Source organism: Pipistrellus hanaki, assembly GCF_964339955.1.
Source record: "Pipistrellus hanaki genome assembly, chromosome: 12".
NCBI classification, from domain to species: domain Eukaryota; kingdom Metazoa; phylum Chordata; class Mammalia; order Chiroptera; family Vespertilionidae; genus Pipistrellus; species Pipistrellus hanaki.
Window position 1 is genome coordinate 8,840,726 of NC_140514.1, and position 26,225 is coordinate 8,866,950.

General features: G+C 39.5%; 2 protein-coding genes across 4 annotated transcripts; one reads left to right on the plus strand and one right to left on the minus strand.

Moving 5' to 3' along the window:
- Positions 1-11: 11 nt before the first annotated feature.
- Positions 12-20,116, plus strand: CEBPZ (CCAAT enhancer binding protein zeta). The gene is made up of 16 exons (XM_084900593.1): positions 12-213; positions 2,203-3,701; positions 5,713-5,944; positions 6,478-6,661; positions 8,246-8,334; positions 9,707-9,760; positions 10,484-10,586; positions 10,695-10,763; positions 12,373-12,439; positions 13,463-13,563; positions 14,234-14,291; positions 14,567-14,760; positions 15,053-15,142; positions 19,170-19,231; positions 19,330-19,411; positions 19,766-20,116. Exons 1-16 carry the CDS (start codon positions 61-63, stop codon positions 19,903-19,905), a joined length of 3,177 nt encoding a protein of 1,058 aa, XP_084756719.1. The 5' UTR covers positions 12-60; the 3' UTR covers positions 19,906-20,116.
- On the minus strand, positions 18,717-24,429 carry CEBPZOS (CEBPZ opposite strand). Of its 3 annotated transcripts, none has more exons than XM_084900633.1 (5): positions 24,351-24,429; positions 22,082-22,197; positions 20,660-20,704; positions 19,945-20,029; positions 18,717-18,929 (listed from the first exon to the last, which is right to left on the minus strand). In XM_084900633.1, exons 2-4 carry the CDS (start codon positions 22,194-22,196, stop codon positions 19,947-19,949), a joined length of 243 nt encoding a protein of 80 aa, XP_084756759.1. In that variant the 5' UTR covers position 22,197; positions 24,351-24,429; the 3' UTR covers positions 18,717-18,929; positions 19,945-19,946. The 3 variants fall into 3 exon arrangements, with proteins under 3 accessions (XP_084756759.1, XP_084756758.1, XP_084756760.1); XM_084900632.1 differs by lacking the exon at positions 24,351-24,429 and adding an exon at positions 22,329-22,445; XM_084900634.1 differs by lacking the exons at positions 18,717-18,929; positions 24,351-24,429 and adding exons at positions 19,372-19,806; positions 22,329-22,446.
- Positions 24,430-26,225: the final 1,796 nt, after the last annotated feature.

Sequence of the window (26,225 nt, forward strand, 5' to 3'; positions counted from 1 at the left end):
AGTGCGTCACCGGGAAACCGGAAGGAGCCCAGTCACAGGCCGCGCGTGCTTTGCTGAACCATGGCGGCCGCCAGGAAACCTCTGGAGTTCCACGCCGAGCGGCCCTGGGGCGCTGACGGGAGGATGGAGGATTCGGACGAGGACGACGAGGACGATAACGACGCCGAGGATGGGTTCTCCATGGCGGAAGTGCTGCGGCTTGGAGGCACCAAGGTAGTGGGCCTGGACCTCCCGGAGGCGGAGCGGAGTGGGGCGCGGGGAGCGGGCCCGCGCGTGGCCCCGGGGCTGCGGGGCGGGAGGGCGTCCCGGGCCCGGGTCCCCGCCTCGGGGAGGGCTCTGTGCGCTTCCGGCGCCGCTTCTTTACCAGATAAAGGCGAAGTTGGCGTGTTGATGCCGTCACCTCAGAATGCAAGCGACCCTCCCACTTTATTGGCGAAATCGGACAGCGCTCCGTGGGGTCCGGAGTTGGTCCTGACCTCGCGGCATCCGCGTGGTGAACCCCGCGGTGGGGAGGTTTGGGGTCTCCCCGAGCACCGGCACACGCTCGCTGCGCACTCGGGGGGCTCCGCGCTCCCTTGGCATTCGCATCCCGATGGTGGGAAGGGGACCGCCGCCGGGCTTTTGGATACAGAGTTCGTCAGACGCTGCAGAGTGCTGCGGGGAAAATAAAACCGGAAAGGAGGACGTGCCCAGTGAGAGGGGGCGGCACGGTTTTAAATGAGGGCATCGCGGAGCCCATCCCTGAGGTGTATGAGCAAAAACCTGAATTCCAGGAGGAAAGGACTGAGCCATGTGTCACGAATAACCGAAATGTCAGAGTAGCGGAGGCAGAGAGAAGGAAGGGGAGAGTAGTAAGAAATGAGGTCAGAGGGGTGAGAGGGTAGGCTTTTACCCTGAGTGTGACGAAACCGTTGGACAATTTGGCTTATTTTCTGTTAAAGTGAGGGGGTGGGATAGAGGCAGGAGAAATGCAGCTTACAGGAGCAGGTGCACCGTTTGCTCTGTGCTCGAGTTGAATTTGATTTTTAAGAATGCCACAGATGCACGTGCTACAGGAGGGTTATTTTGTTCTGTTTCTTTAAGGAAGGGATACACGGTGAAGTCTTTTTCCCACTTCTAGCTCCGGTCATGCAATTTACCTTCCAGGAAGCAATATGTTTATAATTCTTGTTTGTATCTTCCGAGGAAATAGATGTGCATGTACATTTTTTTTTTTACATAAAAGGCACTGTATTAAATCTATATAGAATATTTTGTATCCTTTTTTCTTACTATCTGTTAGATCCTTCCATATCAGAATGTAAAGTTCTGTGTCATTGGTTTAATGCCCGCATAAATCATTGTGTCTGTTTTCATTTTCTGTCAGTCATTTATTGTGGATACTTATGTTGTCAATATTTCACTGTTGTAAATAGTGCTTCAGTATGTAACCATGAATACCTATCTATTTCCATATGTGTAAGTTATGTGTAATCAAAATTTGTGGAAACAGAAGTGCTGGGTCAGAGGATGTGTGCTCCTATGTGTTTTGTGGCACATTTCCTTTCTTTGAGGTTTTGCCAGCTTATACTCCCATCAGCCATGTAGGAAAGTGACCCCACCCCCTTTCCCTGACAACACCTGTCATGGTTTTATCTTTGCTCTGACAGATTAAAAAATGGATGCATTATTGTGTTTTTAATTTGAATTTCTCTAAGTGTTAGTGAGGTTGAGCATCTTTTCATATTTTAAAAGAACCACTCTCCTCGTCCCCCATGAACTGTTTGTTTATATCCTTTGCACGTGTTTCTATTGGGTTGTTACTTCCATAACTGATGTGCATCAGCTTTTATATTAATTATTGAGCCCAGTTGCTGTGGCATAAGTTGCCAGTTTTTTATCCAATCTGTATTTTGTCTTCTGTGTGTGAGAGAATGACAAATTTACCCACTCGTTTCTTTATGGCCCCTAATGTCAAATTTGGAAAGGTTTTCCCTACTCTGGAAATTTTTTTAAATTATGTTGTGGGTTTTTTTCTAATTCTTGTTTCTATTTTTTATGTTTAAATCTTTGCTCTGTCAAGTATTTACTTTGGTGTAGGTTGAGAGCCCAGGCAATACCAAGACAACTTTGATTTCAAAGATACAGGTTCACATTAACTTTTGAAGTTTTAACTAAACTGTTGGGCTTATAATTTATTTTTAAATTTATGTTTTTATGCAGCAAGATTACCTTATGCTCGCTGCTTTGGATGAGAATGAGGAAATTGTGGATGGAGGCAAAAAAGGAGCAATTGATGACCTTCAGCAAGGCGAATTGGAAGCTTTTATCCAAAATCTGAGCTTGGCCAAGTATGCAAAATCTTTCATCATCGCAGAAGATGAACCACCCAACAAAGAAGATACCAACAAAAAAGCAAGCGCACCCAAATTAGATAATAAAAAGCAAAATGCAGCAGAAAATGAAAGGACATCAGTCAGTAAGGTGAAAAATAAGAAGAAACCAGAACAACATTCTGATGAGAACAGTAGCCCTGTACCAAAAACAAAGAAGGACAAACAACAGGACATCTTTGAATTCGTTGAGAGACCGGCACTGTTACTGAAGCCTGGAGGCAAATGGTACGACCTGGAGTACAGCAGTGAGTATTCTTTGGAGCCGCAGCCTCGGGAGGTTGTGTCTAAGTACAAAACTTTGGCTCAGAAGTTGTATGAGCATGAAATTAATGTATTCAAAAATAAGACGAATCATCAAAGGGGAGCCTCTTCGACCTGGATGAAGGCCATTGTGTCCTCAGGGACCCTGGGCGACAGGATGGCAGCTATGATTCTTCTCATTCAGGATGACGCTGTCCACACGCTGCAGTTTGTAGAAACTCTGGTGAACCTTGTGAAAAAGAAGGGCAGCAAACAGCAGTGCCTCATGGCTTTGGACACTTTCAAAGAATTACTCATCACAGACCTCTTGCCGGACAGCCGCAAACTGCGGGTCTTCAGCCAGCATCCTTTCGACAAACTGGAGCAGTTGTCCAGCGGCAACAGGGACTCCAGAGACAGAAGGCTCATCTTGTGGTATTTTGAACACCAGCTGAAACACTTAGTGGCTGAATTTGTGCAGGTCTTGGAGACTTTAAGCCATGATTCATTAGTAGCCACCAAAACTCGAGCCCTTTCAGTGGCTCATGAGCTCCTTTGTAACAAACCTGAGGAAGAAAAAGCTCTTCTGGTGCAGGTGGTAAACAAACTGGGCGACCCTCAGAACAGAATAGCCACCAAGGCCTCCCATCTGTTGGAGACGCTGCTCTGTAAGCACCCCAACATGAAAGGCGTCGTGTGCGGGGAAGTGGAACGGCTGCTCTTTCGCTCCAATATCAGCTTCAAAGCACAGTATTATGCAATTTGCTTTTTAAATCAAATGGTCCTCTCCCATGAAGAAAGTGAACTGGCGAACAAATTAATAACTCTTTATTTTTGTTTTTTTCGGTCTTGTATCAAGAAAAAAGATATTGAATCAAAAATGCTTAGTGCCCTTTTGACAGGAGTGAACAGGGCCTACCCTTATGCCCAGACAGGTGATGACAAAGTGAGGGAGCAGGTGGATACGCTGTTTAAAGTGCTACACATTGTGAATTTTAATACCAGTGTGCAGGCTTTAATGTTGCTTTTCCAAGTAATGAATTCTCAGCAGACAATATCGAATCGATATTATGCAGCATTATACAGGTAAGTAAGTACACACCCTGCCAATATGTGAATGTGAGGAATAGGTAATCTTACAGTTCACGAAGGGCCCCCCCCCCCCAAAAAAAAAAAAGGAAAGACTTAACTGGATTGTAATGGATAGAATAGCAACTCCCTACTCACTAACTTGGAGTAAGTTCATCTTTGTTTTTCTGTTCGACAACTATGTTACATGCTTTGAAAACATTGTTTATTATTTTTTTATTTTGAAAAGTTAAAATACAAAAAAAAAAAAATTACACAAAGCATCTAATACATACCACTGATATCTCTTCAAAATACTGATTTCATTTCCTTGGGCTATATACTCAGAAATGGGGATGCTGGTTCATGTGGTAGCTCTATTTTTAATTTGTTGAGGACTTTCCGTAATGACTGTCCCAATTGGTATTCCTACCAACAGTGTACAAAGGTTTCCTTTTCTCCATGTCCTCACCAAGGTTTGTTACCTCTTGTCTTTTCTATAATAGCCATCAAAACAGGTGTGGGTGGTTTTGATTTGTATTTCTCTGGTGATCAGTGATATTGAGCAACTTTTCACATACATGTTGGCAATTTGTCTTCGGGAAAATGTTTATTCGGGTCCTTTGCCCACTATCAAGTTTTTTGTGGGTTGTTTTTTTTGTTATTGTGTTTTTTGTTTTGTTTTTGCTATTGAATTCTATGAGGTTCCTTATGTATTTTATATATTAACCCTTTAGTAGGTTAATGGTTTACAAATATTTTCTCCCATAGGTTGTCTTTTTATTTTGTTGATTGTTTCTTTTAGTTCCACTTACTTTGCTTTTTCTGCTTGTGGTTAGATTATTATGTGTTACTTCAAATGGCAATAGTAAAATAACGGTTGGAAATTATACAGGAGCAGATTTCAGCTATAGGTAAAGAAGAGATTTTTCTGATAAAATTTTGTCCAAAATTAGGTTAGGTTCCTAGTGAGAGAGTAAATAATCCACAATTACTAGATATGTTTCATAGCCATTGGCTATGGAATGAACCATTTATTCATTTAATAAGTATCAAGCACTTACTATAAGTGCCAGGCACTGAGGTTACAACAATGAATAACACAGGCCCACTCCCTGTTCATTGGACTTTGGAGGGAAAAAGAGAAAATGGTAACAAAGTGTATTAAACTATGAAGATAAACATGGGACTGATAAAGAAAATAATAACCTTAACCTTAACCGGTTTGGCTCAGTAGATAGAGTGTCAGCCTGCGGATTGAGGGGGTCCCAGGTTCTATTCCGGTCAAGGGCATGTACCTTGGTTGCGGGCACATCCCCAGTAGGGGGTGTGCAGGAGGCAGCTGATCAATGTTTCTCTCTCATTGATGTTTCTGGCTCTTTGTCCCTCTCCCTTCCTCTCTATGGAAAATCAATAAAATATATATATATATTTTTTAAAAGGAAATAATAGAGGAACCTGATTTAGATATTATGACAGTTGGGAAGAACATTCTGGGCAAAGAGAATAGCATGTATGGAAGGCTGTTACACAGTATATTGGACGAGAGAGTCTCTGAAGGCCTCACAATTTAATTTTCTAAACTAGTAATGGTCTTCACTAAAACCGTGTGGAGGAGGCTGCTTTTGGTCACTCAGCTACAAGGATAAGAACCCAGATTTAGTCCACTGCTTTCATAGGTCAGTTTTCATTGTTTGGTCTTGGATTGGCTTTTCATGCGTGGTTCTGAATCTAAGAACAATTATACTGTTAGGGCTGTGCCCTCCTTGTCCAGAGTATGAAGAACCACTTGGAAAAGAAGGGAAAAAAGTGTCTCTTTTTCTGTGGTTCCCTCACCCCTACCACCATGGTTCTTTCAGTCCTGGTCACTGACTTGCATTTTACCTCTTGACAGAAGTGGTCTCTTGCTTTAAAATAAGTAGGAAAGTTATCCCTAACTAAGATGAGGTTAGTAGTCTCCTCTATTATATGGCTGCTGGTTGTAGAAATGTTTTATAAATAAACAGTTGGTCTTCCTTTTGTTTTACAGGAAAATGTTGGATCCAGGGTTAATAACATGTTCAAAGCAAGCCATGTTTCTTAACCTTGTGTACAAGTCTCTGAAAGCTGACATCGTGTTGCGTAGGGTGAAGGCTTTTGTGAAGCGGTTACTTCAAGTTACTTGTGAGCAGATGCCACCATTCATATGTGGAGCTTTGTATCTTGTGTCTGAGATCCTGAAAGCAAAACCAGGGTTAAGGAGCCAACTAACTGATCATCCGGTATATTTTACAACTGCTTTTTAAACTGAGTGGGTTCTGAGATAGATTGGTGTTTTTCTTCTTTGCTTCGATGACAGTAACTTCTTTAGTTGTCTGGAGCATCTCAGTTGGGACAGACCTGAACTCAAGTCCAGGTATACAGTTTATTAGGTGGACATATTGCTTGACTCCTTTACTCCTAATAAACCACACTACACTAAACTGCATTAATAGGAGGTAATTATAGATGGTTATAGAGCTAGCAGATCTCTTAAACCTGTTTTCTCTGTTGTGAAATGAACATAGTAACATCTATCTGATAGGGTTATTTAGAACACGTCAGAAATTTGTTTGAGGGCCCAAATGTTTTTATGTAATGAAGTCCCAGAGTCTCAGAAAAGGATAGGGTCTTCCCTCCATCTAAATTTCACTGATAGAACTTTCATGTTTCACCAGAATTGCAATAATCGACTCTTCTTCAAAACTATCTCACCAAAAAAATTGAATACAGACTTCCAGTTGATTGACTCAGATTAATTAAACCACTTTTTCAGGAATCTGATGATGAAGAAAATTTTATTGACATAAAAGATGATGAAGACATAGAAACATTCACTGATGCAGATAAAGAAGCAGGCACAATGAAAGAAGTTGAGACAGAAGAAACTGTGTCTGAAAATCATGTGGAAACCAAAAAATCAGAGTCTGCATCTTGGGTACACTTGGATAATTTGAAAGGTGAGTTTTTTAATATTAAATTATTCCCTTGAATTTTTAAATGAGGAAATTGGTTTCCCCTTTGATCTTACTAGAAATTAATATACAATTTTAGAACTCCTTAGTATTGCTTTCTTAAAAATGGGAACTCTTATAACCTTATAAGACTTTAGAAGTACTTTTTTTTTAATTTATTGATTTTTTTACAGAGAGGAAGAGAGAGGGATAGAGAGTTAGAAACATCAATGAGAAAATCATCGATCAGCTGCCTCCTGCACACCCCCTACTGGGGATGTGCCCCCAACCAAGGTACATGCCTTTGACCTGAATTGAACCTGGGACCTTTCAGTCCGCAGCTCTATCCACTGAGCCAAACCGGTTTCGGCTGCAAGTACATTTTTAATATAGTGAGTAATTTATTAATAATACTACAGATAGTAAATATGCATTTCTAAGTTATTGAAATTGTAGAAATTAAAGCAAGTACCTTGGAGCTATAAAGATTTAGTGGAAAAACTGTGGACATGTTAGGTATACAATATATCTCCTTTAGCTGTTAATGTCAAAGTTTATACCTTCAAACCAGTTTTAGTTTCTTAATCTTTATCTGTATATTTAAAGTTTTTTAGCCTCAAACATAGAATACATATGAAGATATCCAATATGTGTACATGAAAGTTTGATTTGTTAACAAGTGTTTGGTTAGATATTGTGAATTATGTATCAGTTTTGGTTCTTTTGTTTGAACATCATATTCACCCTGTACAGGTAATCTTTTAGGAATAAAAACTGTGAGATAAAAACTTCAGGTTTTCCATATACATACAGAAGCTAAAGTAAGTCTATTAATAGAATACTGGGGCCAAAAGAAATCTTAGAAACGTCATCTCTTCATTTGAGGCTGTGAATTCTAGCCTTGAGGATCAAGAAATTCGCCGGACCTATTTCTTCAAACTTGTTGTGGGACTCGTGGTCAAATTATTTTCTCTCCAAATTTCAGTTTGTCTCTGAAGTATAAAGAGTTTGGTAGCCATTAGGAAAGTTTTTAATAGAAATCCATCAGTTGTCTTAAGGCTAAACTGAGAATAACTTTAGAAGGATGAGGAGTAGGCAGTTCATAGTGTGTTCTGAAAATCCTTTTTTCAATTATTTAATCCCAAGCTTCTGAATACCTGAAGAAAATGTAAAATTTGTTCCAAGTGAGAATTATTTCTGGGCATAATTAAATTACAAATATTTAGAGCACTCTAATGGTCAAAAAGACTTAAACCTTATTTCATCTTCAGGTTACTTACTACCTTGACCTAGTTGATCCAGAATAGGCACCTTTTGTTTTTATTTGAAAAAGGGCAAAGTTTTGGAGGCATCTTTTAGGAGTTGGGATGAACATGCTGCCTGATTTAATGCAATAGCAAATGCCTGCTTGGGTATCAAGATGGATTCTTGAAAAGCCTTGGAGTTTTTAATATCAGTAGGATACCTGGCTAATTAAGAATGTTGGAAATTATATCTGTTGGTAACAACATCAAAGATGGTGGCTTTAGTGATATCTTGGGCTAGGAATAAAGCATTTGAGAAATACTCTTTTTTTTTTTTGGTTCTCAGGTGGCAAACAGTTAAACACTTATGATCCATTCAGTAGAAACCCCTTGTTCTGTGGAGCTGAAAACACAAGTTTTTGGGAACTCAAAAAGGTAAAATAATTTCAATTTGTCTTTCAATTCACTTATGCTATATATTTGTCCTTATAGATCTGTTAACACCTTGAAGTTTCCATTTTTCTTGCAAATTAATAAATATAGTAGTTATATTATTGAGTTAATTATTATAAGGAAGCAATCTGAAGTATGTCACAGCTGGAATGCTTTTTAATACATACTTCTTTTGCCTCTGTTAAACATTAATTTTCCATATTTACACCATCTGCTTTCACATATAGAAAATCTTAAATAATGTGCATGCAAAATAATGATGTGGTACCTGGCTATAAGATTTGCTTTTTTTAGGTAGATTATTGCATATAATAGCTCTTTAAATAGTTAAATTTTGCCTTTTGCATTAGATACCCCTGAAAAGTTTTGTGATGAAAGTACTTTTTGCAAATAAAGTTACTTTTTAAATGTGTAAGAGTACCTCATATTTTTAATAACCTGTGATTTCTCATGTAAAGCAAATAAGTGTCTTCCTATATAGTGATTCTGAAAATGTGGGTCCCTAATCCCTTTTCAGCAAGTCTGCAAGGTCACAACTACTTTCATACTGATACCAGGACATATTTACCTTTGTCGCTGTGTTGACAGTGGCACTGATGATGTAAAAGAAATGATGGATAAAACTGTTGGTGCCTTAGCACAATTAATAGCACAAAGCTATACTCATATCTATTATATTCTTTACTGCCATATACCTGCACATTTTTAAAAACCCAGAATCATGTAAGAATGACAAAGAAAGAAAAAATGTTGATTTTTATTGTCTTGACCCTACAATACATTTGTTTTTAATGTTCTTTGTGCATACCTAAGTATGAAACTCTCTCATCTCTCAAGGACAAGAGTCTGGGTATTTGGGAGACATTGTCTTAAGCATGAAGAAAATCCACAATTATGTAAAAGCCTATTAATAAATCCTCCTTTTCCCAACTGTATATCTATATGAGGCGAGATTTTCTTCATATATCTCAACTAAAGTAACATGAAATATGGAAGTAGATGTGAGAATCCATCATATTCTATTAGATAGTTTGCAAAACTAAAATAATGCTACCCTTCTCACTAATATTCACTCTTAAAAATAATTTCCATAAGATACATTATTATGTAATAGGTTTATTGTTACTAATAAATGTTTTAAATGTTTCTATTTCTAGTAAAGTAAATAACAATAGATATATCCCCCTTATTTAAGGAAGCTCTTCAGGTATTTGATTTTTAAGTATATTAAGCAACCCTGAGACCAACATTTTGAGAATCACTTTTCTAATGTATTACCTTTTTTAATCCTTAGGTTTTTTTTTTAATCTATAATTGTAGTAAGAGTTGACCTCATTCACATTTTTCTTTTTAGTTATCTGAACATTTTCATCCTTCTGTGGCTCTTTTTGCAAAAACTATCCTTCAGGTAAGTCTAAAATATTCAAAAGACATGATATAAGAAAAAAATTAAGTAATCTAGTTTTAGATAGTAAGTTGGCCATGCAGTATTTTCTCCTCCAGATAAATTCATATACATTTGTCTGCTGTTATAAAGGAGCAATGACTTAATACAGAACAGCAGTTAAGACTTTCCTCTGTGAGATGAATGGAAGTACAGGATTTACATTCTGGCTTTTCTCCTAGAGAAAGATTGCCCTCTCTTATTTGTCACTTAAGGTTTAGGTTTCTGGTTAATGGTTAGATGGCCTATAATATTAATATTACTTACCTATTTATATAATTATTAGAGCATCATAGAAATTGTATGTTTAATTTGCATGTTCCCTGGCCAGGTGGTTCAGTTGGTTGGAATGTTTTCTCTTACACTGATAGGTTGTGGGTTTGATTCCAGACAGGGCAAATACAGGAGGCAACTGATAAATGTTTCTCATTATCGATGTTTCTCTGTCTTTCAAAATCAGTGAAAATATCCTCAGGTGAGAAATAAGAGAAAAAAAAATGTGCATGAGAGAAACATTTAAAGTCATTTATTGCAGATTTGTGCCTCTATATAGATGCTTGTATTTTTCTCTTTTATTCTTACCTGGAAGCGCGCGCGCACGTGTGTGTGTGTGTGTGTGTGTGTGTGTGTGTGTGTGTGTGTGTAAATAAATGTAAGTTAAGTCCTGAAATTCCCCTCACCTTTCAGGGAAATTATATTCAATATTCAGGGGACCCACTGCAGGATTTCACACTAATGAGATTCTTGGATCGATTTGTATACCGAAATCCAAAGCCACATAAAGGCAAAGGTATGCTTCTATTTGATGAATCATTCTGTTTTTGCTGTTGATGTTTAATAAATATGAGCACAGAACTACCTAGGTTTTACATTATACCATCTTGATTTTACATTTCAGAAAATACAGATAGTGTTGTGATGCAACCAAAAAGAAAACATTTTATAAAGGATATTCGTAGTCTTGCTGGTAAGTACTTATAAAATACTTTTTAATAATTTATAAAAGCTGAACAGTTGAAACTTACTTTATAGTACAAGTCAGTAACAAACAAATTGTGTTATTCTTTGCTGCATTTTAACAGAATAAAACCTAAGCACCAGAGACATTATCCATCTTTTGTTCCCAAGAAGGTGTAGGCCTTCTTAAGTCTACTGTGTCTGGGCCTTTTATTGTTTAACTTTATTACACAAAATTTCAAACATATCCAAAGTAAGTAAATAAATAAATGAATAAATAAATAGTATGATCAACTCCCCAGCCCCCAAAAACCATCATCCACCTTTAAAAATTATCAATATTTTTCCATTTTTGTATCATCTATAGCTTTATCTGTGATCCCTCCACCCCTGTATATACTAGCGCCCTGGTGCATGGATTCATGCCCATTAAAAGGAAATTAAATAGAAGGTGGGCGGCAGGGCGGGACTGGGCAAGACATGCCAGACACACCCTAAAGCCAACCTTCCACAGTCCCTCCCCAGCCACTGCACCTGCAAAGTGAGCTGGGTCCCTTTGGCAGGTGGGGTCCCTTGACCTGGCCTGCGGGGATCAGGCCGAAACTGGCTCTTCGACATCTCCCGAGGGGTCCCGAATTGTGGGTGGTTCTTCTCTCTGGTTCTGGGGTGCATCATCCAAGAAACTGCCACTGCCAGGTCACTGCAGCTCCTGTGTTGAACGTCTTCCCCCTGATGGTCAGTGCTCATCATAGCTACTGGCCAGTCAGCTGGTCAGAGGGTCGCTTAGCCTTTGATGTATATAGATAGGTAATTACCATCTTTTACAGTTCACACCACCTTACGTCTCAATATGGGCTAGCAGAAAGTTCTGTCATAAAGCATCATGTTAACTTAGTGGATCCATCTTAGGATCTAATTCTTTGTTTTTCTATTCCGAGTTGTCATTTGTTTGCATATCAGATCCCAACTCCTTTTTGTCCAAAGGCTATGGTGAAAATACACCTAATAAATCATTTCCAACTGACTTATCTCCCAGAGGTCCAGAGGTGTGAAAAGACTTACCCAAACTTTAATAGGGTTAGAATTAGAAGCCTAATTCTCTTTTATTCAAGATGAGTCATAAAGTTTTATTCTGACGAGGGAAAACTAACAATCATTGTAGTTCCTTAATCTTGTTTTTTAGTTTCCTCAGTGTTAAGTAAAATCATGGAGAATTCTGTGTTTGCCTTTCCTTCCTATCTCCAGAATGACAGGCATTATCATTTTTCTGAGATGAAAATGGCAAGTTTAAAAAATTATTAAAAGAACTCTTTGAGTTTTTATGTCTCTTGAAATTCAGACCTGGGAGGCAATTAAAGGACAATTAGAGACCTGTCCTTTCACTGTGATGTCCTGTGGGCTAAGTACTGCCAACTTTTCATTCTAGCTGATCATCAGTTTCACATGTTAGGTCTCCTCCACACAGACTTTTCCAGAGATTGTTTTTTGCACTCTAGGATCCCTTCTGACCAACTTCCTTAACATTTTAAGACATTATGATTATATTCAGTCTTAAGAGCTTAAATAACATAAAAAAAAGATTGCTTTAATAAATTAAAATTTTAACTGAATTTTTCTAGTGAACAGTAAGGAGTTCCTTGCAAAAGAAGAGAGCCAAATACCAGTGGATGAAATATTTTTTTATAGGTAATATACTTAATACAGTTTCATTTGGAGAACTTAAATGTTTAGATTCCATAAAATCCTTTGTTAACATAGGCCAACCTGGGAAATATTGAAGGTCATTATATGCATACTAAAGGCCCGGTTCATGGATTTGTGCACTGGTGGAGTCCCTGAGCCTGACCTGTGCCCTCGCTCAATCGGACCCTTCAGGGGATGTAGCAGTGCGTGAAGCGGCAGGTGGCCAGGGAGGAGCCCAAACCCGGAGGGGCGCTGCTCCACTGTCGCTCATCCTGGCCCCTCTGCACCTGCCACCGCGGCTGCTCAGTAGCACTGCGGAGGCTGGAGGGGCCAACAAAGATGGCGGGTTAATTTGCATACACAGATGCCAAGCGACTGGCGTCGGGTGGGGTGTTCTGGGCAGATGGGAAGGCAGAAAGGCGGCTCCGGGCCAGAGCGGAGAGGCACCTCCAGCTTGGAGTGGAGGCGCTGCCAGCAGGAAGGGGAAGGAAGGTCCGTTCTTGCACGAATCTTTGTGCATCGGGTCTCTAGGGCATATATAGATCCCTTGCAGTAGTAAAGGAACTATTATCTGGTTGGTTGACTCAGCTTGATTTGATTTGCTTTTTTAAACATTTTATGTAAAGAATTTTGAGCATATGATCCCATCTGCAAAATGCTGTTTTGCTGCACCTCACGATAAAATATTGTGAATAGAGGTCAGCCACATTTATAATATTCTAATACTTTTATCATTAGGATTGACCCTGAAACAACTTTTTACATATGCCATTCAATTAAGATGAGTTGAGGTGTTTCTATGAAGAACTAAACCTAAATATTTGTAATTTAAACTTCACATTTTGGAGGTTACCAATTGTTTTTGCAAAATTTAAAACATTTCTATAATAAATACAAATTTTAGTCATTTATATCTGAGTTAACAGCTTTTACACTTGTTTTGGTGACTGCCAATAAGTTCTTTAATTATAATAAAGTGCGCTCTTTAGTAAAATTATTAAAGATGTAACATGAATTTTATTTTAGGTATTATAAAAAAGTTGCTATTGTTAAAGAGAAACAAAAACGGGATGCAGATGAAGAAAGTATAGAAGATGTGGATGATGAGGAATTTGAAAAGATGATTGGTAATTTGTAAAATAATTTATTACTATTTACTTATAGAACCATGGAGTATTAGTTGTAGGAGTAACCTTAGTTTAAAAAATTTATTTAACAGAATACCATGCAGATCACAGTGAAGGATTAAAATATATTTGGGGAGATGATAATTCACCCACATTTGCTGCAGAAAAACATGTGATTGTTCTTTGACAATTTGTGGAGGGAAAAAAATTATATTTACCTGAGCATATTCATTCTTAAAGCCAAATCTATAGAAGAGAAACCGTTTTACTGTTACTAACTGCCTTGCATTATTGGTAGCAATAGTCTACTACTTACTCTGTTTTATCTTTATACGCCACAGAGCTAGAAAATTTTAATTAAGATTTAGACTGAAACAGGAAACATGGGAAATTAGAAAGGCTTACATTGAGTAGCGTAAATAGTTCCATGGAGTAAAAAGGACAGCAGTTGCTAAATATTTATTTGATATTTACCTTCCTATAAAACTGTAGGAACAAGCTGAAATTAACTGGAACCCATTTTAGTTGAGTAATTTAATTAAGGCCAGAATATTCACAGGTTTATTTTGGTTTTTGTCATAAACAGAAGCATCATGACTGTTAAGAAATAAGACATGTCAACTTGGTTTTCTTTGCTATATCTCACACTTCACATATTGTTATCTGGCAGATACATTTGAAGATGATAACTGTTTCACCTCTGGGAAGGATGATCTTGATTTTGCTGGGTAAAATACATTTCTTCAATATTTTTTTACCTATTTTCTCAGGATTTCCCAATGGTCCCTCAGAACAGTAGCGGTATTAATAAACTTGGGAAATGGATCCAGTACTTTTATTCTGGATCTTTTATAATGCATATTAGTATATTAAATAAATAAAGGCTCTGAGCCTTCTGTAACTCTCCTTTAAACCTGTTAATAGCCTAATACCTCTGGTAGGCACCAAGCCACATTTTAGAAAACCATCCTCTTTTACCTTACAAGTTGTTGTTTTTCTTCAGCAACGTGAAAAAGAAAACAAAAGGAGCCAAGGGTGAGCCCGAAGATGAAGATTCAGAAGATAGTGATGATGACCTTGACAACTTAGATGATGATGAAGTTTCTTTAGGAAGCATGAATGAAGAATTTACTGAAATTGATGAAGATGGAGGAACATTCATGGATGTGTTGGATGATGAGAGTGAGGGCAGTCAAGGTAAGCATTTTTTAAAAATTAAGACAGAAACAAACTAGATCTTCATTTCTTCCTCAGCATGTCTGTGATATACCTGTTGAGCTGTTATGTTGCTTCCTTTTTAAAATTTTATTTTTTCCAACACTATTTATCCCTCTTCCACCTCTCCCCTCCCCCCAAATCACCACAGTTGCCTTTTTTAATGTTAAAATAGTAATTAGTGTTTTCTAAAAGTTAATATTTATCATTTAGCATAACTCTATAGCAGTCCTATTGCTTTTAAATTACTTACTAGCACATTTTTTGGTAACAGACCTTAATGATGAAGTGAGCTCCAAAGTCAATTCTAATAAAAGCAAGAGGAAAAGTGCAAGTGATTTTGACTTTGCTGAATCATTTCAAGGTAAGAAAATGCATTTAGTTCCTTTCAAACCTAAACAGTGTGCAAAAGAAAGTTATTACTTGTTATTTTTTTTAATTAATTTCTCTCAATTTTTGGTAGTACAATTACTTTGTTTTTATAATGGATAGTAACATTTTTATGTAGAAGTTATCTTACATACACCTTTAATTACTTTTTCTTCCTGAATTCTTTCCTCTTACATCTAAATATCTCTAGATGATTTCTGTTTAAACCATTCAGTTATATGTAAGCTCTGGTTTTTCAGGTTTTTCATAGATACCTTTTGCCTTTTTCAACTAAATCTTATTCTTTGCCATTTGACCCTTCTGAAAATCTATACTCTTTATTAATTTTATTTTCCTTTTTTATGAGATCTGCCACCTTACTGCCATGTCAAAACAATTCTAACCTCACAAATATCTAATAAAAAACAGATAGGAATTCTTTTAAGTATATCATAACGTTATTTTAAAGTAGCACTTTTAAGGTACTAATAAAAGAAAAAAGGACTATCATCAACCTTCAGTTTTTGATACAAATATAGACAGCAATCATACAATAAATATTGTATCCCATAACTCTGTGGGTAAGTACACAAGCGCCCTGGCTGGTGTGGCTCAATTGGTTTCACCAAAAGGTTGCCAGTTTGATTTCTGGTGCATATTAGTATATTAAATAAAGGCTTTGAGCCTTCTGTAACTTTATGCCTGGTGGGAGGCATGCAGGAGGCAGCTGATTGATGTTTTCCTCGCACATCCATATTTCTCTCCCTCTCATTCCTCTGTCTCTGAAAGTCAAGTAAAAATCTTATAAAAGGAAAACACAGGCTTGTGCCTTTTTTCACCCTTTGCCTCTCTAACTTCTGTTTACTAGTACTGATGAATAAAAATAGATTTGCAAAATTAAAAACAAAACAGTATTTTATTAAAATTAAAAAATACTTAAAACTTTTTACATTAAATATTTTTACAATAAATATCAAAAATAATAAAAACTATATAATGGTAGTAGTCAGATTTTTTATGCCTACAAAATTTCTATCAGCTCTTTCAAATACTGCTAACAGGATGTGAGGGCGATCTGGCTGCGACATCTGTCACCCCATTGATCGCCAGGGTTGATTCGGCTGATCTGGCTGGCTAGGCGGGTGTCCCCCTCCTCCCTCACCGATCCATGTGCGTCCCTCCCGAAGCTGCGCACTCGGTCAAAGAGGACGACTTTCCCCCAAGAGGAGAGGACCGGTCTTCTGTCAAGGGTATACGAGTAGCTGCGCTCCCCTGCTAGAACCTCCAAACAAGCTCTCAAATACTGCTAACAATCAGTCCTCTTAATTAGCTTGATTTACCTGGTACATATTTAAATTACAATATCTTCAACACTTCGTTTTCAACTGAGTGCTGTAAGGTCACGTTAATAGTAGCCAAGTGCTCAAATATAAGGCAAAGTTTTCCTCAAAATCATCTCACAGGAAATAAATGTTGCTTTAAAACAAGTCCTACTGAGCCTGTCATTAAAAGATAACTCTCTCGCCGAAACCTATTTGGCTCAATGGATAGAGCGTCTGCTTGGGGACTGAAGGGTCCCGGGTTCGATTCCGGTCAAGGGCATGTACCTTGGTTGCGGGCATATCCCCAGCAGGGGGTGTGCATGAGGCAGCTGATCGATGACTCTCTCTCATCGATGTTTCTAACTCTCTCTTCCTTCCTCTCTGTACAAAATCAATAAAATATATTTAAAAAAAAAAAAAAGACACTCTCTCAGTAACCTTATTTTTTTAATGATCAGTACTGTTTTCAGAAGACAATAGTCTGAAAGAATCTCAGTAATAGTTTTGAATGCTGATTAAAGTATACCTGATAGAATTGATTAAAACAAAAAAAGAAGCAAAGGAATTTCAGACTTATTGATCCTGAGGGCTCCACCTTAATTTACAAATGTTGGATAGTCTTAAGGAAAATCAAATGTTAAGGAAACTTTAAGAAGGCAGTGCAGAATTGTTTACCAATTGAAGTTATAGATCTGTACCTATAAGATGAATGGGACAAAAAAACTTTCCTAATCCTATGCTAATAAGCATTTTAGCCTAACATAAAATATTCAATAATAGTATTGTGAACAATTCTTAAATAATATAACATACATTTCACTTTGATAAAAATTAAGGTAAAATGCTCTAGAAGCTATTTTATCACAAGTGGCTCTGGTATATTCACGTAAAGACTTGTACACAATTGTTCATGGCGGCATTATTCATAATAGCCAGAAAGTGGAAACAGCCCAATGTCTATTGACTAATGATTAGATAGTAAAAATATGGTATAGCCATGTAATGAAATAGCATTCAACAGTAAAATGGAATGGAGTGGTGGAACATGCTATAATATGGATGAGCTTCAAAATTGTTATGAGAAAGGGAAAGAAACCAGGTACAGAAAACCATTTATATAAAACTAGGGTCCCAATGCACAAATCCGTGCACCTTGAAAGGAACTGGGAGCAGCTGTGGTGGGCACAGGGGCAGGTCTCTGCCCATCCTCTGTGCCACGGCCCGACCTCTATATGTCGGCAGCCCTACTCCTGCTGATGGCACAGAGCGATTGGGGCCGGCGCCAGCAGCGGGTGCAAGCAGCAGTGCAAGGGCCCCGATTGCCCTTTAGAAGCAGGGGATGGAGGGACCACAGTGCAAAGGAGCAAAGAATTTTTAGTAACCTCCAGAGGCTCGCCCCAGTGATGGCGCAACCGCCTTGGTCTGACGCTCCCACTTCTCTGTTCCACCGTCCCGCCTGCTACCAATGCCCACCATGTTCCACGTGCGCCCCTGGTGGTCAGCACACGTCACAGCGACTGGTAGTTCTGCCATTTGGTCTTTTTGTGTATTAGGGTTTTATATATATACAGATAACCAGAAAAGGCAAAGCCTTCATGGGAGGGGTCATGTTACTACAGATGGACACTAGGGAGCTTTTGGAGTTTGTGGGAATATTCTAAAATTGCATTGTGATGACAGCTGGGTAACTAAATTAACTGAAATGTATTGGATTATACTCTTAAAACAACTGTATTTTATGACCAATTTTATTTCTTAGTACAGTTGTATTAAAAAAGTGACTTTAACCCTAGCCAGTTTCACTCAGTGGATAGAGCGTCGACCTTCAGACTGACTGGTCCCAGATTCAATTCCAGGCAAGAGCACATGCCCAGGTTGTGGGCTTGATCCCCAGTGTGGGTATGCAGGAGGCAGCCAATCAATGACTCTCTCATCATTGATTTTTCTATCTTTCCCTCTTCTCTCCTCTCTCAAATCTATATATATATATATATATTTTTTTTTTTTTTTTTTTTTTTTTTTTTAATAGTGACTCTAGTAGTGCCAGATACATTGATGTTAAAGATGTAAATTGGATAATATTATTTCAGGAAATGGATGAAAGCTATTTCTAGTTAATATAGTTTCAGATATTGGGGTTTTAAATGTGTGAATTAAAATTTAAATATTAAAAATAGATGTTTTACTGTATCTATTTTGAAAAGTTTACATATCCAGAATTATAGGTGTTTTTTTAAAGGAGAACCATTTTATTTTGAGTGGTGTAAACAAAACTTTATTTATAACATAATAAACATACTTTCCATAAATTTCTTCACAGTTAGTCCAAAAAATAAAAGCTCTGGCTTAATTAGAATTTACGTTTTGCCTTTAATATTCCAAAATCTATCCATGTCACCTTTGGAAATTTGTTCATGCCTAATACTATAAGATAGGGTAAACCGTGACCAGTGACCAAATCTGAAAGACAAGAAGACAGAAAATCATCTGAACAATTCTATTAGGATACTTTTAAAAAAATAGTATATACTAACTTTTAAGTACATCTGTGTAAGTACAGCTACCTAATGGTGTTAGAAAATAATTGCAAATTTTGTATTTTATCCCTAATATAAATTTTTTTAAAGTCATATTGAAAGATTTATGTTTTTCCAAAATCATTGGATTTTAAAATTTAATCTAGGTTTATATTTCTTTTAGGACCCAGGAAGAAAAAGAAAAGGAATTTTAGTGACCCCAACCTATTTGTATCTGCTGAAGAGGTAAAGGGTAATGTACTACTTTAAGAAGTTAGCTATCCCACATTGTTTTAAGTTTTCTGATAAATGTATTCCCCCACCCCTTTTTTTATTTGTTTAAGTTTGGCCACCTATTGGATGAAAACATGGGATCCAAGTTTGACAACATTGGCATGAATGCCATGGCTAACAAAGATAATGCAAGTAAGTAACTTGAATTTTTTTTTGCTAAGTGACTTTGTAAATGCTTTTTACACATTTTCATTTTTTCTGATATTCATAGTTACTAGCTTCTGGGTTTTGCCAGTAAAAAGGGTTCAGGGGAACCCTTTTTAGAGCATTTGTTCCTTTCCCGTCCTAGTCTCTTATAAATAAAACGGTAATCTCTGACATTAAATGCAGAAGGAAAGTTACACATAAGCAGGGGGTTTGCAGTGTGGTTGGGAAACAGCTGTAGACCCTGGCAGGCAGACCAGCAGCTCCTGTGACTCAGCAGGATGTTCTGTGGGGCCTCCAAAAGGCTACAGTGTGGTGTGTTCATCTTTCTCTCCCCCAAAGGCCTCAAACAGCTCAGATGGGAGGCCGAACGTGATGACTGGCTACACAACAGAGATGTGAAAAGTATCATCAGGAAAAAGAAAAGTTTCAAAAAGAAGAGGCCAAAAACCCCTCAGAAAATTAAAAAGCAAAGAAAATGAGTGTTTTCTAAATAAATTATAAATTCAGATTGTACTTACTCCTAACTTTTGCTGTTCAACCATTTTTCTTGATCTTGCTCTCTGACTCCATACATTCCAGAATATTCAATGGATTTGTAATAAACTATAAATTAAAAAATAGTTGTCATTTATAAAATCATGTAAAAATATTAAAATTAAACACTATTGCAAAATAAACTCCTTTTCCCTTCTTGCTGGTATTTCGTGTAGAAGCTCTAGAACCTGTACTGATCATTGTAATGAACACTATTTATTAGGCAGATACTGTGCTGATTACATAATGTTACTTCGTTTGATCCTTATAACAATTGGTAAGGTAGGTATGATCATCTCTACTTGACAGAGAAAGAAATAGCTCCAAGATGTTAGCAAACCTGTGATTGGTTTTAAACTTTAAGCTGTGGTTTGACTCCCATCACCACCTCAGGTATGACTCATCCCATAGTCTACATTCTTAACCACTGGAAGAATTAAAAATCCAGCCCATGGACTAACTGCTCTCCTCTGGATAACTCTAGGTGAGAATTTACTCTGTTCTCAGGAGCCAAAATAGGGATGAATAATATATTTTTAAAATTAACATCACAAAATAGTCATTTCGCCCTTAATTGTTCATGAAGAAATTACTATTTAGTGTATATAGATTACCTGAAAACGTCTTTTTGTAGTTTTATTTTTAATTAAGAGAAAAGTTATAAATACCTTTAAGATGAACAGGTTACCTGAAACGTACCTTCCAAGATGAAGGGAAATTTCTTGTTCATTGTTTGCCTAAAATCTGATGAAAAAAATTTTAAATTAGGCATGATTAGAGATTTATTATATTAAAATATGCAGCCATATTTTAACCTTAGGGTGTATTAAAGTAGGGATCGCACAGATTAGAAATTTTTGTTAAGGTCCTGGTAATACAGGAACTATATCCTTTTGGGTCTACACTGCACTTGTAGGCTTCCATAGTTATTTTGGAGTTTTAACATTTTGACCTAGTATATATATCATGTAATTTACTTAAAAGTGGTATTTAAAGGCAAGTTTTCAATGTTAATGTGTAATTCTCTTATGTAACTTTATAAATCATTTTTATGGGTGCAATTTTACCTTGTTTTAGAATTAAAAATAAGACTGTACAATACCCAGTTTTTTAAGTTGATCTTAAACTTGAATTGGTTTTTAAATTCTATTTGGATGTTTTCCTTTATACCCTTATAGAGACTGCCCTAGCCAGTTTTGCTCAGTGGTTAGGGCATCGGCCTGGACACTGCAGGGTGTTGTGTTTGATTCTGGTCAAGGACATGTACCTTGGCTGTAGGTCAACCCTAGGATTCAATGGGGGCCAGTGTGGAAGGCAACCAATCAATGTGCCTCTCTCACATTGATGTTTCTGTCTCTCCCTGTCCCTTCCACTCTAAAAATTAATGGGAAAAAATATCCTAGAGTGAGGATTAAAAACAAAAGCATAGAGTGAATATCCAGTAGCATCGTGGAACCGTTCTGGTGAAGTACTTTTTAATAAAACAAATGACAGCTTTCAAAGATGGCCACCACGGGGGGCCGCTATTCCCTGCTTTAGTAAAAGAGAAAGCAGCACTTCCTAATTTAAAAGTTTGTGAGCCCGGCCGGTGTTGCTCAGTGGTTGAGTGTCGACCCATGATCCAGGAGGTTATGGTTTGAAAAAGTGAAAACATACTTGAAAAAATAGTTTTGTCAGCTCTCAGAATTTCACCCCACAGTAGGTCAAAGCACTTTAATAGCCAGAGCATTGAAAAGGTTTTCAGTGCCTAGTACCGATGCAGAACTGCATGCCTAAGAAACCGGTTACTTTGACAGTTTGGCTGTGCTCCTCTCAGCCTACCAAACAGGGAGGTGCATCTGTTACATCTGTGCTCCCACACCAAGCCTGACCAAGGACACTAGCTCTATTCCCCACCCCCGCGCTGGGAAAACCGGAGTGCGAAACATATTCCCTGGTCTGCAAACAGCTTTTTAGGAGGAAGTTAAGAATCATTACAATAATCAACACCTAGTTTCCCCTTGGGCCATAAAAATGCCTAACGACTTGAATCTGAAGAAGCGGTTTCTCTGTCATTTAGCACCTAAAAGGTATTAGCAAACTGTATACCCCTCTATAAAACATTCACTTCTGAATTATTACCTTGGCTTGTGTCCATCTTATTAAACAGAATGTATGCTCCAACGACGCCCATTAATTCGGCTACTAACACTCCTTTAAAGACTTTCTTTGCCAGTGGTTCCAGAGGGCGGCCCATCCTGAGTTTAACAACAAATACACGTGAGCCGAAATGAGCGTATTAAAACGCAATGCCACTTCTACAAAAATAACCCCATTCCCAGAGTGATTATCTCAGTTTTGCTGTTGTCCTGAGCGTGCTCTTTGTCACCTTGTTCTCGGTCCTTTGTGCAGATGGAATGTTCTCTAATACTCTGCAGCCCCAGCTCAGCTAGCTCACTGTAACGCCTTTCCTCCGTTCACTCCTTTTCACATACCTGAGGGTGGGGAGGTAATTAAATGCCCTACCTTTGTAGTATCCTACTAAAATCCTTATCAGGTGTGTGTGTGTGTGTGTGTGTGTGTGTGTGTCCAACATTCCCTTCTCTTATTTTGATAATGTGATCCCTGGAGACTAAAAGATTTAAACTTTACAGTTTAAATTACCCCCCCTCCCCCCCAAAAAAAACAAATAAAGCAGGGGAAGTGAAAGAAGAAAAAAACAACTTATAATCATCAGGCAGGTGAGTGGGTGAGGAGAGTTGTTTTGCTGTTCACTACAATGCCGTACATTACTGTCAGGAAGTAAGCCCTCATGGGTACTCTCATATTTTTAATGTTGAAGGGGTGAAAAGAACAAAACAGCCTGCCTGTAGTCAGACTCACAGTGTAAGGAATCGCAGTAAAATGTCATTTTGTTTTGTTGAAGAGACTGAGGTTAAAGATTCAAACAAAGTCCAAAAAACAATGTATAATAAATCATTCACCTTTCTTGAAAATCCTATATGAAAATGTAATATGCAAATTAACCCTCACACCCTCACAATATGGTTGCCTATAACCAGGCTCATAGGGGGGTTAGTGAGGGACAACCAAACGACTGAACAAACAGGCTGAGTGGGGCGAGCAGGCCAGGGGGGTGGGAGCTGCCCGGGTGCAGTTGGGGGTGACCAGGCTGACAGGGTGGAGGGGAGGGGAGCAATCAGGCCAGCACATAGTGGCAGTGAGGGGTGACCAGGCAGGCAGGCAATTGAGCGATTAGGAGCCAACGGTCCAGGACTGTAAGAGGGATGTTCAACTGCAGGGTTAGGCCCAATCTCTGATCAGGCCCAAACCGGCAGTCAGACATCCCCCAAGGGGTCCTGGATTGGAGAACGTGCAGGCTGGGCTGAAGGGGACCCCCCTCCCCCACCCACACGAATTTTGTGCACTGGGCCTTTCCTATATATATATATGTACAAACACGTTTTACATGGCAAGCCCCTCAGCTTCAGGTTGTAACCACCAATAAAGCCCATTAGATAAAGACCCCAAAGCCATGCTGTCCACAGTGAAGTTAGGTTACTAACTTGCGGAGGAGAAACAAGAGCAGACAAGCTTCTTGAGAAGGTTGGAACTTAGTAAGATGACCAGATGTCCCGCTTTGGGCGGGACAGTCCCGATTTTTAACAATCTGTCCCGCGACCCGCGGTATTTTAAAAAAGTGTAGATTTTTGTAAAGAAGTCGAGACTTTTCAAAAACGCCGCGGGTGGCGGGACAAATTGTTAAAAATCGGGACGTCTGGTCGCCTTAAACTTAGGTGACGTTTCCAATAAAGCTTCCTCCAGTGGGCTCAGAGAAAGGCCAGGCTGTGGTCACAGGGGACTGTGGTCACACGAGGCACACAAGCTTAAGCCCAGGCTCCATGTGGCATCCCCGAACCCCTCATCTGTGCACCAAAGCTGGGTATCTACACGGCTCCGCTCGGTATCCAGGCAGCACCCCTCCAGCAGCAGGGCCTGCCAGTCTGGATTCTAGACTCCAGATGTTCAGCAAGATTCCTCAGCCACATCCTTCCAGGCTCCCTCCCCCAAAGCCCGGCAGCCCGCGCGGCCTCAGGCCGGCTACCACGATCCTCAGCCCCGCTCAGCCCCGCATCCCCGGAGCCCGCAGCGCCCACCGGCTGCCCAGCTGCCCGGGCACCCCGGCTGCCCCCGGACCTCAGGGCTCTCCAGCCGGCCTGCACCGCCCCGCCCGCCGCGGGGCCAAGGTCGCCGAGCAACCCGGAAACACTCGGTCAGTGCGGCGGCCTGAGCGGGGAGGCACTGACCCCCGAGTGTCCTCAGCATAACGAGGGAGACCCCCCCCCCAACTTCCCGTACTCTGGATAGCCCAAACCTAGCTCCCCAGCTAGTGCCCGCCCCGCGGTCTTACCTGAGCCGCGTGCACTAGGGGCTGCGCCTGCGTGAGGGCTGGCAGAGCCCCGCCCCCGGCGCCGGCCCCGCCCCTCCCCGGCTCTGGGCCCGCCCCCAGAGCTGGCCCCGCCCCTCGTGGCGCTGGCCCCGCCCCCAGAACTGGCCCCGCCCCCTAGGCGTAAATTAGCATTCATTGTTCTCTGCTAGGAGCCTATCTTTTTTTTTTTCCTTTTTTTCTTTTTTTAATATATTTTATTGATTTTTTACAGAGAGGAAGAGAGAGGGATAGAGAGTCAGAAACATTGATGAGAGAGAATCATCCATCAGCTGCCTCTTGCACACCCCCCACTGGGGATGTGCCAGAAACCAAGGCACATGCCCTTGACCAGAATCGAACCTGGGACCTTTCAGTCCGCAGGCCGATGCTCTATCCACTGAGTCAAACCGGTTTCGGCTAGGAGCCTATCTTGACTGTGGCCTACATACATTAGTTTATTTAATCCTCAAGTCAACCCCATGCTGTGACTATCTCATTTTGCAGAGAAGCAGAAAAGCTCACCCTGCCCACAATCACACTGCCTACAAAAGACAGAGCTGGGATTTGAACCAGGGACCCTAACTCCAAAGCCTGTGCTCAATCATTCTTCCTCACCCTCCAGCCCAAAGTGTGATGGTTTCCACAAATCAGCAGTAGAGGCTTCCCCTGGGAGCTTGTTAGAAATGCAGATCCACTTACTCAGAATCTGCTTTTTAGCCAGATCCCTAGATAAGTCTATTGCAAATTAAAATGTGAGAAGTATTAGCCCATAATACCCTGTAGGAGGATGGGGATTGGGGATGGGAGGGTGAGAAAAGGGATATAAAGGTCTACTGAGGTACCAGGTGCAATGCAAAGCCTGGGCTGTCTTCCTGTCAGTGAGGTACAGTATTGTGAACAGCAAAACAACTCTCCCCACACACACCTGCCTAATGTTATAATTTCTTCTTTTTCTTTTTATTCTTCTTTTTTAACTTTCTCTGTTTCATTTCTTTTAGGTAAGAATAGTAAAGTTTTAATTTTTTAGTCCCACAGGATGATCGATCACATTATCAAAATGAGGGAATATTGTGGGGGAGGGACACCTGACAATGACTTTTTTGTCATCTGTGTTCTCTCTCTCTCTCTTTCTCTCTCTTAGACTAAAACACACACAAACTATTTAAAAGAAAAGAAGTAGGAATGTTCTCTTTAATCTCAAGGAAAGGAGCTTTAAATAAACCTTCTATGCTACTGCCACCAGGGCCAGGAACCAAGTCAGGAAGCACTGCCTGAGAGGTCTACCCCCATTTCTCCTGGGCCTACATGGACCCGGGAGCCGAACTGCAAGCTGGGATCTTGTCTTTTTTACTCACTGAGATTCGAGCGAAGGGCAATAACAACGCTTGAACTAATATCTTAAAGTCCATCTTCCCTGTTGTACAATGGAAGGCACAGTCCCATAAGCAGCTTGGCAGAGTCCAGTCCTCCCCCTTTTCCTTTCAGGGAGGAAATTCCCACCTTCAGTGAACAGCATCCTCTTCTTATGTAAGGTCATAGACCTTCGAGGGGGAGTGCTGTTTGGAAATGAAAACAGCAAAACACTCCCAAATTCTAATTTTCCCTTTTTACAAACTTTAAAAAATATCACAACTATCACCAAACCCAGACACCTGTTCCTAACTAGGCACTCTCTTGGGCCAGCTCTTCCTCTCAAAGTGGAGAGTAAAAGAGCTTAACTAAAGGATGGATAAGCACATGCATTGCCCATGGATACAGACAACAGAGGTGAAGGCCTGAGATGGGAGGGGAGGTGGGTGGAGGGGAGCAAAGGAGAGAAATGGGGCACATTTATTTTTTAAATATACATTTTATGAT